This window comes from Gallinula chloropus (genome assembly GCF_964237585.1).
Source record: "Gallinula chloropus genome assembly, contig: HAP1_SCAFFOLD_502, whole genome shotgun sequence".
Taxonomy (NCBI): Eukaryota; Metazoa; Chordata; class Aves; order Gruiformes; family Rallidae; genus Gallinula; species Gallinula chloropus.
Window position 1 is genome coordinate 20,001 of NW_028168408.1, and position 15,713 is coordinate 35,713.

Consider the following 15,713-nt stretch of genomic DNA (forward strand, 5'->3'; position numbering starts at 1 on the left):
AACTGGGAAGCGGCTCCCTCCTCAGCTGAGGGGTGGGGAGAGCCCAACCCTACTGCAGCAGGGGGGCTGGGGGCACAGCTGAACCCACAGGGGGGCTTTGGGGGGGGGGGGTTCACCTGAGCAGGGGGTTGTCTCTCTTCTCAGCCTCCTCCGGGGGCACCAAGGACATGGGGGTCTGGGGGACGATGTTCACGGCCTGCAAAGGGGGGCAGGGGGGTCCCAGGGGAGGCACCAACCCCGGGCCCCTTCCAGAATCAGCTGGGGAACCCCTGGCCCGGGGAGGGGCCGAACAGGGGGGGTGCAGCTCCCCTTACGTTGGGCTGAGGGTCCCTCTTCATGTCCACGTTGGCCTCGCCCGAGTCGATGTCATCCAGGGAGAGGAACTGAGGAGAGAGCACGGGCGGTGGGTGGGGGGTCCTGGGGTGGGGGGATGTGGGGGGCATGTGGGGTGCCCCATGGCTGCACCTCACACCAGGGTGGGGGGGATTTGGGATGCTCCATGGCTGCACCACACACACCAGGACAGGGGGGATTTGGGGTGCTCCATGGCTGCACCACACACACCAGGACAGGGGGGATTTGGGGTGCTCCATGGCTGCTCCACACACACCAGGACAGGGGGGGATTTGGGGTGCTCCATGGCTGCACCACACACACCAGGACAGGGGGGATTTGGGGTGCTCCATGGCTGCATCACACACACATGGGGCAGGGGGGATTTGGGGTGCTCCATGGCTGCACCACACACACATGGGGCAGGGGGGGGATTTGGGGTGCTCCATGGCTGCACCACACACACCAGGGTGGGGGGGATTTGGGGTGCTCCATGGCTGCACCACACACACCAGGACAGGGGGGATTTGGGGTGCTCCATGGCTGCTCCACACACACCAGGACAGGCCCAGTGGCACTAAGGGCAGAGCAAGGGGCCAGGAGGAGTGTGAGGGAGGGATGAAGGTGCCTGTTCCCATGGGAAGGGTCCAGCCCTGTCAGCCAGTCCCAGCTCTGCCTGTGCTCTGGAGCCACCAGGCTCCCCACACCACAACGGGCACAGACACCCCATGAGACCCCCTAATCCCCCCCTCAGGCCCCCCTCAAGCCCCCCTCACCTCCTCTGTGTTGTCCCTAAAGGTGGCATCGGCGTCCTTGCCGTCCTGCCCCAAGGAGCTGGGCTGCTTCTCCCTCCTGAATCAGGGAACACGGGTCAGGGTCCACCCGTGGGGTGAGGGGACACAGCTCAGGGTCAGGGGGACACGGGTCAGGGTCCACCCGTGGGGTCAGGGGACACAGCTCAGGGTCAGGGTCCACCCGTGGGGTGAGGGGACACAGCTCAGGGTCAGGGGACACAGCTCAGGGTCAGGGTCCACCCATGGGGTCAGGGTCCACCCGTGGGGTGAGGGGACACAGCTCAGGGTCAGGGGGACACGGCTCAGGGTCAGGGTCCATCCGTGGGGTCAGGGGACACAGCTCAGGGTCAGGATCCACCCGTGGGGTGAGGGGGGAAGAATTTGGGGTGGGGGAGATGAAATCGGGGTGGGGTGGAAGAAATCAGGGTGAGGAGGGGAGAGATCAGGGTGGGGGAAAGAGATCAGGGTGAGGGGGGAGGAAGTCAGGGTGAGGGGTCCCCCAGCGCCTGGCAAAGCCCCCCCAGTGTGGGGGGTCTGCTTACTTCTTGTTGGAGATCAAGTCGAGCGCCTGGTACACCAGCATGTAGAGATACTCCACCTGCAAGAGAGGAGTGGTCTGGGGAAGGGGGAGGCAGCTCCTGGGAGAGCCACAGCGGGGTGAAGCAGCCCCCTGCTCACCCAGCAGATGCAGCCCCCACCCCCAATCCCAGAGCCCCCAGGCTGGAAAAGCCCCCTGAGCCCCTGGAGTCCAACCAACCCCATCCTGAGCTGCCCCAGCTCCCTGAGCACCTCATCTCCCCTCTGCTCAACACCCCCAGGGCTGGGGACTCAGCCCCCTCCCTGGGCAGCCTGTGCCACAGCCCCACAACTCTGCCAGGGAAGAACTTTGCCCTCCCAGCTGAGCTGACCCTGCCCTGGGGCAGCTTGAGCCCATTGCCCCTCGGCCCAGCTCCTGGCCCCTGGCTGCAGAGACCATCGCCCACCTCTCTGCACCCTCCTGCCAGGGCAGGGCAGGGCAGGGCAGGGCAGGGCAGGGGGGAGAAGGGCTCCCCTCAGCCTCCTCTTGCCCAGGCTCAGCACCCCCAGCTCCCTCAGCCGCTCCTGGGAAGCTTTGCTGCTCTCCAGCCCCTTCCCCAGCCTGGTTGCCCTTCTCTGCACTCGCTCCAGGACCCCCATGTCCTTCTGGTGCTGAAGAGCCCAGAACTGGACCCAGCACTCCAGCTGCAGCCTCCCCAGTGCCCAGCCCAGGGGCACAAGCCCCTCCCCAGCCCTGCTGGCCACGCTGGCTCTGACACAAGCCAGGCCCCTGGGCACTCTGCTGGCTCACTCCTCCCTGCCCTCTGTGCTGCCTGAGCCATCCTGAGGTCGGGCTTGGGGAAGTGGGGGTCTGTTTCCCACCCCCCAAGGAAACAGCGACATTCCCACTCTGCTCCAGTCCTCCAGCCCCTGATGTGCTCAAAGGGAGCCCCAAATTTACACCCCCCCCCATCTCCATCAGCCCTCACCACATCCCAGTGTTCCAAACCCCCACCCCTGGAGCAGCAGCCCCCTCCCCAAGAGCTGGGGGCCTGGCAGAGGGCTGGGGGCACAGGCAGGGTGGCAGGGCCGGGGCCCCCGCAGCTCCCTCACCTTGCGGCTGTAGACACAGGCGGAGCCCTGGATCAGCAGAGCCGCCTCGGTGAAGTTCATGGTGGTTCTGCCGTTGTCAAAGGAGATGCAGACCTGGTCCAGCTGCAGCAGCAACGCCGAGGCAGAGGGGGACACCTGTCAGCAGCGCTCCGGGGCGCAGGAGGGAAGCCCCCCACCCAGGGCTGGAGGCAAACCCCCCCCAAACGCACCTCCTCCAGGTACTCCCTGAGCTGGGCAGACACATCCACCTCCCAGTTCAAACCCCCCCCCCCAAACTCACCTCCTCCAGGTACTCCCTGAGCTGGGCAGACACATCCACCTCCCAGTTCAAACCCCCCCCAAACGCACCTCCTCCAGGTGCTCCCCCAGCTGGGCAGCCACATCCACCTCCCAGTTCAAACCCCCCCCCCAAACTCACCTACTCCAGGTGCTCCCCCAGCTGGGCAGCCACATCCACCTCCCAGTTCAAACCCCCCCCCCAAACTCACCTACTCCAGGTGCTCCCCCAGCTGGGCAGCCACATCCACCTCCCAGTTCAAACCCCCCAAACTCACCTCCTCCAGGTACTCCCCCAGCTGGGCAGCCACATCCACCTCCCAGTTCAAACCCCCCCAAACTCACCTCCTCCAGGTACTCCCCCAGCTGGGCAGCCACATCCACCTCCCAGTTCAAACCCCCCCCCCAAACTCACCTTCTCCAGGTACTCCCCGAGCTGGGCAGACACATCCACCTCCCAGTTCAAACCCCCCGCCCAAACTCACCTCCTCCAGGTGCTCCCCCAGCTGGGCAGCCACATCCACCTCCCAGTTCAAACCCCCCAAACTCACCTCCTCCAGGTGCTCCCCGAGCTGGGCAGCCACATCCACCTCCCAGTTCAAACCCCCCCCCCAAACTCACCTCCTCCAGGTACTCCCCCAGCTGGGCAGCCACATCCACCTCCCAGTTCAAACCCCCCCAAACTCACCTCCTCCAGGTACTCCCCCAGCTGGGCAGCCACATCCACCTCCCAGTTCAAACCCCCCCAAACTCACCTCCTCCAGGTACTCCCCGAGCTGGGCAGCCACATCCACCTCCCAGTTCAAACCCCCCCAAACTCACCTCCTCCAGGTGCTCCCCCAGCTGGGCAGCCACATCCACCTCCCAGTTCAAACCCCCCCAAACTCACCTCCTCCAGGTACTCCCCCAGCTGGGCAGCCACATCCACCTCCCAGTTCAAACCCCCCCAAACTCACCTCCTCCAGGTACTCCCCCAGCTGGGCAGCCACATCCACCTCCCAGTTCTTGGTGAGGTCCTGGATGGGCTGCAGGAGGTGCAGGAAGCGCGACTCCAGCCCCTCCATGGCTGCAGCACGGGGGCTTCCCGGGGGTTACAGCTCCTGGTCCGAAATAGGGGGTCCTGGGGGGGACACCTGAGGGTCAGGGGTCACTGGGGCTCGGCACAGCCGGGTCCTGGGGGCTGGCAGAGAGTCCTGAGCTCCACGGGGAGAGAGACAGGAGGTTTTGGGGCAGAAAAGACCCCCGAGGGTGTCGAGCCCGAGCGCTGACCCAGCCCTGCTGAGCCCACCCCACCCCGAGCCCCCATCCCCAGGGATCAGCCCCCCAGGATGGGGATGGGGAGATGGGGATGGGGAGATGGGGATGGGGAGATGGGGATGGGGAGATGGGGATGGGGAGATGGGGATGGGGAGATGGGGATGGGGAGATGGGGATGGGGAGATGGGGATGGGGAGATGGGGATGGGGAGATGGGGATGGGGAGATGGGGATGGGGAGATGGGGATGGGGAGATGGGGATGGGGAGATGGGGATGGGGAGATGGGGATGGGGAGATGGGGATGGGGAGATGGGGATGGGGATGGGGAGATGGGGATGGGGAGATGGGGATGGGGAGATGGGGATGGGGATGGGGAGATGGGGATGGGGAGATGGGGATGGGGAGATGGGGAGATGGGGATGGGGAGATGGGGATGGGGAGATGGGGATGGGGATGGGGAGATGGGGATGGGGAGATGGGGATGGGGACTCCCCTGCCCCAGGCAGCCCATCCCAGTGACCCACAGCCCTCTGGGGAAGCTGCTTCCCCTGAGCTCCAGCCCAAACCTCCCCAGCACAACAGGAGGCTGTTTCCTCTCATCCCTCCTTACTGGGGGAAGGGATCAGCCCCCCCGCCAGCCCCCCAGGTCTCCCTCAGCCCCACAGGCATCCTGCACCCCTGGGCAGCAGGGCTGGAGCTCCACACAAACAGCCTGGACAGTGTGAGCACCTGCCCGAACCTGACCCTGACCCTGATCCCCATCCCAAGCCTGACCCTGATCCCAGATCCCCATCCCAAACCTGACCCTGATCCCCATCCCAAACCTGACCCTGATCCCAGATCCCCATCCCAAACCTGACCACGATCCCAGATCTTGGCCCTGATCTTGACCCTGAGCCTGGATCCCATCCTCAATCCCAGATCCAGGCCCCAGCTCCAATCCCAGATCCCACCCAATCCTGGATCCTGGTCCAGATCCTGGTCCTGATCCCGGCCCCAATCCCAGATCCCGATCTTGGATCCTGGCCCTGATCCCAGATCCCAGCCCTGATGTCAGCCCAGATTCCAGCCTTGATCTTGGATCCCAGCCCTGATCTTGACCCTGATCCCAGATTCCGCCCCTGATGCTGGACCCAGGCTCTGACCCCAATCCCATTCCCAATCCCAGCCCCTGGCCTAGATCCTGGATCCCAGCCCCAGTGTTGGTCTGGATCCCGACCCCAATCTCAGATCCCAGCCCCAATCAAAGATCCTGACCCTGACCCCAGCTCCAATGCTGGTCCTGATCCTGACCCTGATCCCGACCTTGATCCTGGATCCCAGCCCCAATCCTTGATCCCAGCCCAGATCCCAGCCCCAAATCAAGGATCCATCCTGGATCCTAACCTTGATCTTGCCCCTAATCCCAGATCCTGAACCTGATGCCGGCCCCAACCATGACCCTGATCTTGGATCCCAGCCCCGATCCCAAATCCCAGCCCCGATCTTGTCCTGATCCTGACCCTGATCCCAGCCCCAGATCCCACCCCGATCACGTACAGATCCAGCCTCTGATCCCAGCCCTGACGTCAGCCCCAGCCAGACCCCGGCCCCATCCCGGATCCTGAATCCCGGACCCTGACCCTGGATCCCGGCCGAGACCCCGAATCCCGATGCCGGCCCCACTCCCGACCCCAACCCCAATCCCAGATCCCGGCCCCGCTCTCCCATCCCTGGCCCTGGCCCCACTGCCCTGGCCCGGCTAATCCCGATCCCGCTAATCCCAATCCCGGCCCCGCTCTCCCAGCCCCAGCCCCAGCCCCGGCCCCGCTCTCCTGGTCCCGGCCCCACTGCCCCAACCCTGGTATCCCGATCCTGGCCCTGCTCTCCCATCCCCATCCCCATCCCCTGCACCGTTCTCCCGGCCCCGGCCCTGCTCTCCCGGCCCCAGTCCCGCTATCCCATCCCCATCCCCATCCCCGGCCCCGGCCCCGCTGCCCCCTCACCAGCCCCAGTCCCACTCCCCCGGCCCCGTTATCCCGATCCCGATCCCGGCCCCGCTCTCCCGGCCCCAGTCCCGCTATCCCATCCCCATCCCCATCCCCATCCCCGGCCCCGGCCCCGCTGCCCCCTCACCAGCCCCAGTCCCACTCCCCCGGCCCCGTTATCCCGATCCCGATCCCGGCCCCACTCTCCCGGCCCCAGTCCCGCTATCCCATCCCCATCCCCATCCCCGGCCCCGGCCCCGGCCCCGCTGCCCCCTCACCGGCCCCAGTCCCGCTTCCCCGGCCCCGGCCCCGCTCCCCCGGCCCCGCTGCCCGGCCCCGGCCCCAGTCCCGCTCCCCCGGCCCCGGCGCCCCCTCACCGGCCCCGGCCCCGCTCCCCCAGCCCCAGTCTCGCTCCCCCGGCCCCGGCCCCGCTCCCCTGGCCCCGGCCCCGGCCCCGCTCCCCCAGCCCCAGTCCCGCTCCCCTGGCCCCGGCCCGGCTCCCCCCGGCCCCGCTCTCCCGGCCCCGGCGCCCCCTCACCCTCACCGGCCCCGGCCCCGCTCCCCCGGCCCCGCTCCCCCGGCCCCGACCCCCCGGCCCCGTTATCCCGGCCCCGTTATCCCGGCCCCGCTCTCCCGGCCCCGGCCCCCCGGCCCCGTTATCCCGGCCCCGGCCCCCCGGCCCCCCGGCCCCGTTATCCCGGCCCCGCTCCCGCTCTCCCGCTCTCGGCCTCTCACCGCCCCCCGCCGCCATTTTCGCGTTTCCCGCCCAACGCGCTGACGCGCGATGCGCGCTGACGTCACGGCGCCCGGGGCTGCTTCCCCCCCCCCGCCCGTCTCGCCGCCATGGGGGACCCGCCGCTGCGGCCGCGCTCGCTCTTCCTGGCCGGGCTGGCAGCCTCTTACCTCGCCGCCTTCGGCTCGCTCTACGGGCAGGTCCCCGGTGAGGCGGGGGGGGGGCTGGGGCGGGAGGGGGGGGGCTGGGACCGAGGGGTGAGGCGAGGGGGGGGGCTGGGTCGGGGGGGGGGGGTCCCGGGCCTGAGGCGAGGCCAGGCCGGGATGGTGGTGTGAGGGGGGCTGGCAGCCTCTCACCTCACTGCCTTCCCCTTCCTCTGTGTACAGATCCCCAGTAAGGCAGTGGGGAGGATGGGCTGGGCTGGGGTGTGCTGGGATAGAGGGGTGAGGCGAGGCCAGGCTGGGTCACGGGGTGTGGGGGAGACCCAGGCCTGAGGCAAGGCAGGGCCAGGCCGGCGGTGTGAGGGGGGCTGGCAGCCTCTTGCCTCGCTGCCTTCTTCTCCCTCTACATCCAGATCCCCAGTAAGGCAGTGGGGAGGCTGGGGCGGGATGGAGTGTGCTGGGATAGAGGGGTGAGGTGGGGCTGGGATGGGTTGGGTTGGGGTGGGGGGGGCCCGGGCCTGAGGCGAGGCCAGGCCAGGCCAGGCCGGTGGTGTGAGGGGGGCTGGCAGCCTCTTACTTTGCTGCCTTCACCTCCCTCTACATCCAGATCCCTGGTAAGGCAGTGGGGAGGCTGGGGCAGGATGGGGTGCGCTGGGACAGAGGGGTGAGGCGAGGCCAGGCTGGGTCAGGGGGTGTGGGGGAGACCCAGGCCTGAGGCGAGGCCAGGCCAGGCCAGGCCGGCGGTGTGAGGGGGGCTGGCAGCCTCTCACCTCGCTGCCTTCACCTCCCTCTACATACAGATCCCCAGTAAGGCAGTGGGGAGGCTGGGGCAGGATGGGGTGCGCTGGGATGGAGGGGTGAGGCCAGGCTGGGATGGGTCAGGGGGTGGGGGGGGGCCTGGGCCTGAGGTGAGACCAGGCCAGGATGGTGGTCTGAGGGGGGCTGGCAGCCTCTCACCTCGCTGCCTTCCCCTCTGTCTACATACAGATCCCCAGTAAGGCGGTGGGGAGGCTGGGCTGGGTCGGGGGTTGTGGGGGGAGCTGGGATGGAGGGGTGAGGTGAGGCCAGGCCGGGTTGGGTTGGGGTGGGGGGGGCCTGGGCCTGAGGCAGGGAATGGCCAAGCTGGCGGTGTGAGGGGGGCTGGCAGCCTCTTACCTCACTGTCTTTACCTCCCTCTATGCACAGATCCCCAGTAAGGTGGTGGGGAGACTGGGCTGGGCCAGGGGGGGGCTGGGACAGAGGGGTGAGGTGAGGCCAGGCTGGGTTGGGGTGGGAGGGCCTGGGCCTGAGGCCAGTGGTGTGAGGGGGGCTGGCAGCCTCTCACCTCGCTGCCTTCCCCTCCCTCTGGGTACAGATCCCCAGTAAGGCAGTGGGGAGAATGGGCTGGGCTGGGGTGCGCTGGGATAGAGGGGTGAGGCGAGGCTGGGATGGGTCTGGGGGTTGCCCAGGCCTGAGGCCAGCGGTGTGAGGGGGGCTGGCAGCCTCTCACCTCACTGCCTTCCCCTCCCTCATTGCACACACCCCAGGGAGGCCGGGCTGGGTTGGGGGTGGGGGGCAGGAACAGAGGGGTGAGGTGAGGCCAGGCTGGGTCTGGTTGGGGGGTGGGGGCTGGGCTTGAGGCAAGGCCTGGCCAGGCTGGGTCTGGGGGTTGCTCAGGCCTGAGGCCAGCGGGGTGAGGTGAGGTGGGGCTGGGGGTGGGGGGGTGCCCAGGCTGAGGTGGGCGCCGGGGGGAAGCTGAGCTTCCCCCCGGCGCCCACCTCAGCCTGGGCAACCCCCCCCCCCGGCCCTGCTGGATGCCCACCCCCTGCCCTCCCCCCCTTCTCCATCCTCATCACCCCCCACCCCTTTTCCAGGCCTCTACGGGAGGGATGGGATCCTGCCTGCCCGCAGAGTGCTGCGCCTGAGCGGGAAGGGGCTCTGGGAGCAGCTGAGGGATTTCCCCACCCTCCTTTGGCTGGGCCCCTACCTGGGCTTGGACACCGAGCTGGGGATGGAGCTGCTGTGCCTTCTCGGAGTGGTCTTGTCCTTGGGTGCCCTGGTGTTCGAGCCCCTGAGGGACAGCCTGGTCTTTGCCTTGCTCAGGGCGTTCTATCTGTCGCTCTACCAGGTAGGAGGATGCTGGGTTTGGGGTTTTGTTGCTGTAAGGAGGGTGTGGAGCTGCTGGGGCTGGATGGGAACTTGAGGGATCGTTGAGCTCAACCCCCTCAAGGTCCTGGAGTCAGGGCAGAGAAGGGCAGCCAGGCTGGGGAAGGGGCTGGAGAGCAGCAAAGCTTCCCAGGAGCGGCTGAGGGAGCTGGGGGTGCTGAGCCTGGGCAAGAGGAGGCTGAGGGGAGCCCTTCTCCCCCCTGCCCTGCCCTGGCAGGAGGGTGCAGAGAGGTGGGCGATGGTCTCTGCAGCCAGGGGCCAGGAGCTGGGCCGAGGGGCAATGGGCTCAAGCTGCCCCAGGGCAGGGTCAGCTCAGCTGGGAGGGCAAAGTTCTTCCCTGGCAGAGCTGTGGGGCTGTGGCACAGGCTGCCCAGGGAGGGGGCTGAGTCCCCAGCCCTGGGGGTGTTGAACAGAGGGGAGATGAGGTGCTCAGGGAGCTGGGGCAGCTCAGGATGGGAACAGTTGGACTCCAGGGGCTCCCAGGGCTTTTCCAGCCTGGGCACTCTGGGAGGTTGGTGCTGGGAGCTCTGGGGAGGGCAGGGGGTGACGTTCCCCAGCCTCACTGAGCCCTCCCAGGGCCCCTGTGCCCAGTGCCAGGCCCTTTCTCTGCACCCTGGGAGAGCTCTGGGCTCCCCGGGGCTGGTACCGGCTGGCGTGAGGCAGAGGCCACCTGCACAGGCTGGGGGAGGAGGAGGAGGAGGAGGAGGGTTCTGTTCCCTCTGGAACCCGGGGAGTCAGAGGGAAAGGCCCCAGCTGTGTGCTTGGAAATCCCTCTCAGGGGCAGCTGTGACCCTGGGGAGGAGCTGGCGGGCAGCCCGGGCACGGGGGATGCTGGTGGCCCTGCCCAGTCCTGCCTGCCCGGGCTCGGGCCCTGGGGAGGGTGCTGGGAGGGGTGCAGGGGGTGCTGGCTGGGGGAGGGGTGCAGGGGGGTGCTGGCTGTGGATGGGGTGCAGGGGGTGCTGTCTCTGGGGGGGGTTGCAGGGGGGTGCTGGCTGTGGGAGCAGGGTGCAGGGGGTGCTGGCTCGGGGTGGGGGGTTGCAGGGGGGTGCTGGCTGTGGGAGGGGTGCTGGCAGGGGTGCAGGGGGTGCTGGCTCTGGGAGGGGTGCAGGGGGGTGCTGGCTGTGGGGGGAGGTTGCAGGGGGGATTCTGGCTGTGGGAGGGGTGCTGGCAGGGGTGCAGGGGGTGCTGGCTGTGGGAGGGGTGCAGGGGGTGCTGGCTCGGGGGGCGGGTTGCAGGGGGGTGCTGGCTGTGGGAGGGGTGCTGGCAGGGGTGCAGGGGGTGCTGGCTGTGGGAGCAGGGTGCAGGGGGGTGCTGGCTCTGGGGGGGCGGGTTGCAGGGGGGTGCTGGCTGTGGGAGGGGTGCTGGCAGGGGTGCAGGGGGTGCTGGCTCTGGGGGGGTGCAGGGGGTGCTGGCTGTGGGAGCAGGGTGTCCCCCATGCCGGGGCTGCCCTGCAGCACGGTTATCCCCAGCACACGGCCAAGCCCTGCCCAGCAGCTGGGGCCTGGGGAGGGGCAGGGGGGAGCTCTGGGGGTCCCGACGACCCCCTGTCTCAGCAGGGAGAGGACCCGGCTCCCGTGGCCGGGCCCGGCCGGCTCCTGCCCGGCCCGGAGGGTGCCGGGTGGTTGGTGTACGTGGCTCCCTCCCTCCCTCCCTCGCTGCCTTTTAAGGGGATGCTGGAGGCAGCGTCCCCTCCTCCCCTGCGGCCCCGGCCCGGCTGCGGGCAGAGACCAGCGCCGGGGGGAGTGGGGAGCCCCCCTGCAGCCCCCCGGCCCTGGGCTGCTGCCCTCCCGCCCGCGGGGCTGGAGCTGGGTGGTCCCGGGTGCCCCGGGCCGAGCATCCTTGTCCCTCCCTGCCCCGGGGGTGCTGCCACCGTGGCGTCCCCGGGCCGCAGCCCAGACCAGGCAGAGGAGCTGCTGGAGGCACTGGGAGGGCGCTGGGAGGGGTCAGCAGCCGCCCCTCGGCCCTCTGCCCCTCCCCGCGGGGCTGGGCTTGGGGAAGGGGCTGTTCTCACCGCGCCCCTCCCTCTCTCTGCAGGTGGGGCAGGTCTTCCTCTACTTCCAGTGGTAAGTGGGCTCTGCCGGGGCAGGGGGCTGAGCCGGGGCTCCGTGCTGGGGGCTCTGGGGGGTCTGTGCTGGGGGTCCCATGCTGGGGGCTCTGGGGGCTCTGTGCTGGGGGCTATGTGCTGGGGGCCCCATGCTGGGGGAGCTGGGGGTCCCATGCTGGGGGCTCTGGGGGTCCCGTGCTGGGGGCTCTGGGGGTCCCATGCTGGGGGAGCTGGGGCTCCGTGCTGGGGGCTCTGGGGGGTCTGTGCTGGGGGCTCTGGGGGTCCCATGCTGGGGGAGCTGGGGCTCCGTGCTGGGGGCTCTGGGGGGTCTGTGCTGGGGGCTCTGGGGGTCCCATGCTGGGGGTCCCATGCTGGGGGCTCTGGGGGGTCTGTGCTGGGGGCTCTGGGGGGTCTGTGCTGGGGGCTCTGGGGGTCCCATGCTGGGGGAGCTGGGGCTCCGTGCTGGGGGCTCTGGGGGGTCTGTGCTGGGGGCTCTGGGGGTCCCATGCTGGGGGTCCCATGCTGGGGGAGCTGGGGCTCCGTGCTGGGGGCTCTGGGGGGTCTGTGCTGTGGGCTCTGGGGGTCCCATGCTGGGGGTCCCATGCTGGGGGAGCTGAGGCTCTGTGCTGGGGGTCCCATGCTGGGAGCTCTGGGGGGTCTGTGCTGGGGGTCCCATGCTGGGGGAGCCGGGGGTCCCATGCTGGGGGCTCCATGCTGGGGGAGCTGGGGTCTCTGTGCTGGGGGTACCATGCTGGGGGAGCTGGGGGTCCCATGCTGGGGTTCCCATGCTAGGGGAGCTGGGGGCTCTGTGCTAGGGGAACCAGGGGTCCCATGCTGGGGGAACCGGGGGTCCCATGCTGGGTCTCTGTGCCGGGGGCTCCAGGGGTCCCATGCTGGGGTCTCTGGGGCCCGGCCGAGCCCCAGGGCGCCGATGGGGCCACCGAGGGGGTCTGCGTGCCCCGGGGTGGCGGTGGGACTCAGCAGCGCTCCCCCCAGGGACAGCCTGCTGCTGGAGGCGGGGTTCCTGGCGGTGCTGGTGGCCCCCCTGCGCCTGCTGAGGAGGGGGTCCCCGGCCTGGCGCCCCCACGACGCCGTCACCTTCTGGCTGGTGCGCTGGCTGCTCTTCCGGCTCATGTTCGCCTCCGGCGTGGTGAAGCTGACCAGCCGCTGCCCCACCTGGTGGGGGCTCACGGGTGAGGGGGGCGGGGGGCAGCAGGGGCAGCACCCCACACCTCGGGCTGTGCCCCCCCAGACGCAGCTGGGGGGCTCTGGGGGGGCTGCTGCTGGCACCGCTCCTGCGCTCCCCCGGCTGAGCTGTGTCCCTGAGCCCCCCTGAACCCCCCTGTGCCCCCCTAAGCCCCCCAAAGGCAGCTGGGGGGCTCTGGGGGGGCTGCTGCTGGCACCGCTCCTGTGCTCCCTCAGCTGAGCTGTGTCCCTGAGCCCCCCCTGAGCTCCCCTGTGCCCCCCTGTGCCCCCCACAGGCAGCTGGGGGGCTCTGGGGGAGCTGCTGCTGGCACCTCCCCTGCACTCCCCCGGCTGAGCTGTGTCCTTGAGGCCCCCTGAACCCCCCTGTACCCCCCTAAGCCCTCCAAAGGCAGCTGGGGGGCTCTGGGGCGGCTGCTGCCGGCCCCTCCCCCGCGCTCACCCTGGCCACGCTGTGTCCCTGAACCCCCCTGTGCCCCCCTGAGCCCCCCAAAAGGCAGCTGGGGGGCTGCTGCCAGCCCCTCTCCTGCGCTCCCCCGTCCGCGCCGTGTCCCCCCAAGCCCCCCCGAGCCCCCCTGAGCCCCCCTGTGCCCCCAGCTCTCACCTATCACTACGAGACGCAGTGCATCCCCACGCCGGGCGCCTGGTTCGCCCACCAGCTCCCGGTCTGGTTCCAGAAGCTGAGCGTGGTGGCCACCTACGGCATCGAGATCGCCGCCCCGCTCCTCTTCTTCGCGCCCCTGCGGCGCCTCCGGCTCTGCGCCTTCTACAGCCAGGTGGGAGCGCGGAGACGGGACCCCCTGCCCTGACCCTGCCCTGACCCTGCCCCTTCCCCCTGCCCTCTCAGAGACGGGACCCCCTGCCCTGACCCTGCCCTCTCAGAGACGGGACCCCCTGCCCTGACCCTGCCCTCTCAGAGACGGGACCCCCTGCCCTGACCCTGCCCTCTCAGAGACGGGACCCCCTGCCCTGCCCCTGCCCTCTCAGAGAGGGGGTGGGTGCCCCGTCCCTGGGGGTGTCCAAGGCCAGGTTGGCTGGGGCCCTGGGCACCCTTGTGTAGCTCCAGGCCTGGAGGTTGGTGGCCCTGCCTGTGGCAGGGGGTTGGAGCTCTGGGACCCTTGGGGTCCCTCCCAGCCCAGACCAGACTGGGATTCTGGGATCCTGTGGCCCCAGGCAGGAGCTCTGGGACCCTTGGGGTCCCTCCCAGCCCAGCCCAGGCTGGGATTCTGGGATCCTGTGGCCCCAGGCAGGAGCTCTGGGACCCTTGGGGTCCCTCCCAGCCCAGACCAGGCTGGGATCCTCCCTCCCCTCCCCTCTCCTTCTCCTCTCCCTCCCCGGGCAGGACGGGCTCAGCGGGCCCTGGCAGGCAGGACTCCTCCTTCCCCCAGCTCTGGGGTGCTGTGCTTCAGTGGGGTGCCCCCCAGGGCAGGCAACCCTCCCCCCCAGGGCAGGCAACCCTCCCCCCCAGCCTTCCCTGTGCCTCTCCCCAGGTCCTGCTGCAGACCCTCATCATCCTCACGGGGAACTACAACTTCTTCAACATGCTGACCATCGTCCTGGCCTTCTCCCTGCTGGATGAGGAGCACGTGGGGCGCTGGCTGGGCCGTGCCAAGAAGAAGCAGGCCAGTGGTGAGCACCCAGGCACCCTGGTTTGGAGGGGAGGGGTCCCCTCTCTGCTGTGCTGGGGCTGGGGAGGGGTCAGGCCAGCACCACCCACCACCCCTGTGCAGCCCTGGGAGCCGGTGCCAGCACGGCCGCCTCACCCCATCCCGGGACAGGGCTCTGCACCCCTGGGGGCTCCAGCCAGGGCCCCCCAAAGCAGCGTGGGGGTCCCTGCTGTGGGGGTTGGCTCAGCCCATGCTGCTGGGTGGCAGGGGGCCGGGCTCAGCCCCTCCCCAGGAGCTCAGCCAGCCCGCTGTGCCGCAGCCTGGCCGCCCAGCCTGGGGTCCCTGCTCTCCACCCTGACCGAGCTGAGCACCTACGGCTTTCTCCTCTACTGGGGCGTCCAGTCCTTCAGCCTGGAGATCAACTGGGAGAAGAAGCAGCTGGACTCCAAAGTGGGTAGGTCCCAGCCCTGCCCTTTGGAGCCCCCATACCCCCCCCTCCCCCAGGGGTGAGGAGGCTGCAGGGTGACCCCCTCTTGCTGCAGCCTTCACCTACCACGAGTTCACGACGTGGCTGCGGGCGGTGACGCTGCCGCTGGTGGGGCTGGGCTTCCTCTCGCTCTCCTGGGAGATCCTGGTCGCCCTGTACAGGTGGGGGGGTCGGGGGTGCTGGGCTGTCGGGGGTGGGGGTGGGGGTGTCCCTGGGGGCACAGCTGGTGGGGGGGGGGGGCTGGTGGTGCACTGAGAGGGTGGGTGCAGGGGGAGCAGCCTTGCAGGGCTGGGAACCAGAGCATGGGGCTGGAGGAGGGTGGGATGGGGCTGCAGGGGGGTGGGATGGGGCTGGAGGGGGGTGGGATGGGGCTGAGGGGGGTGGGATGGGGCTGAGGGGGTGGGATGGGGCTGGGGGGGTGTGGGATGGGGCTGAGGGGGTGGGATGCGGCTGGAGGGGGTGGGATGCTGCATGGGGGGGTGCGATGGAGCTGGGGGTGGGATGCTGCAGGGGGGGTGGGATGGGGCTGCGGTCTCTGCACCCTGGAGCTTGGGGACACCCTGGATTTGGGTGCAGCTGGGGGGTCTCTGTACCCCGTAACGAGGGGGCTCCCTGGATTTGGGTGCAGCGGGGGGGTCCCTGCACCTTGTAATGAGGGGCCTCCCTGGATTGGGGTGCAGCCAGGGGGTCTCTGCACCCCAGAGCACAGGGACACCCCAGAACAAGGGGACACCCTGGATGTGGGTGCAGCGGGGGGATCTCTGCACCCTGTAACGAGGGGACTCCCTGGATTTGGGTGCAGTGGGGGGTCCCTGCACCCCGTAACGAGGGGACACCCTGGATGTGGGTGCAGTGGGGGGTCCCTGCACCCCGTAATGAGGGGACACCCTGGATGTGGGTGCAGCTGGGGGGTCTCTGCACCCTGGAGCACAGGGACACCCTGGATGTGGGTGCAGTGGGGGGTCCCTGCACCCCGTAATGAGGGGACACCCTGGATTGGGGTGCAGCGGGGGTTCCCTGCACCCCGTAACAAGGGGACACCCTGGATTGGGGTGCAGCCGGGGCGTCCCTGCCCCC

General features: G+C 69.5%; 2 protein-coding genes across 2 annotated transcripts in view; one reads left to right on the plus strand and one right to left on the minus strand.

Moving 5' to 3' along the window:
- Nucleotides 1-7,013, minus strand: part of NCAPH2 (non-SMC condensin II complex subunit H2) — a 17,377-nt gene extending 10,364 nt beyond the window's left edge. The window contains exons 1-7 of the mRNA XM_084280919.1: nt 6,992-7,013; nt 3,989-4,152; nt 2,757-2,858; nt 1,670-1,725; nt 1,110-1,185; nt 315-383; nt 117-196 (exon numbers count right to left, since the gene is read on the minus strand). Of these exons, the coding sequence (XP_084137045.1) occupies nt 117-196; nt 315-383; nt 1,110-1,185; nt 1,670-1,725; nt 2,757-2,858; nt 3,989-4,096 (491 nt within the window). The 5' untranslated portion in view covers nt 4,097-4,152; nt 6,992-7,013. The remainder of the gene's footprint in view (nt 1-116; nt 197-314; nt 384-1,109; nt 1,186-1,669; nt 1,726-2,756; nt 2,859-3,988; nt 4,153-6,991) is intronic.
- A 77-nt stretch (nt 7,014-7,090) lies between these two features.
- LMF2 (lipase maturation factor 2) lies at nt 7,091-14,797 on the plus strand (the record flags this gene model as incomplete). Its single annotated transcript, XM_084280918.1, has 8 exons — nt 7,091-7,196; nt 9,004-9,257; nt 11,330-11,358; nt 12,336-12,532; nt 13,140-13,318; nt 14,033-14,171; nt 14,469-14,603; nt 14,692-14,797. Coding segments are annotated over exons 1-8 (1,136 nt in total), but the record flags the coding sequence as incomplete, so codon positions are not given.
- Nucleotides 14,798-15,713: the final 916 nt, after the last annotated feature.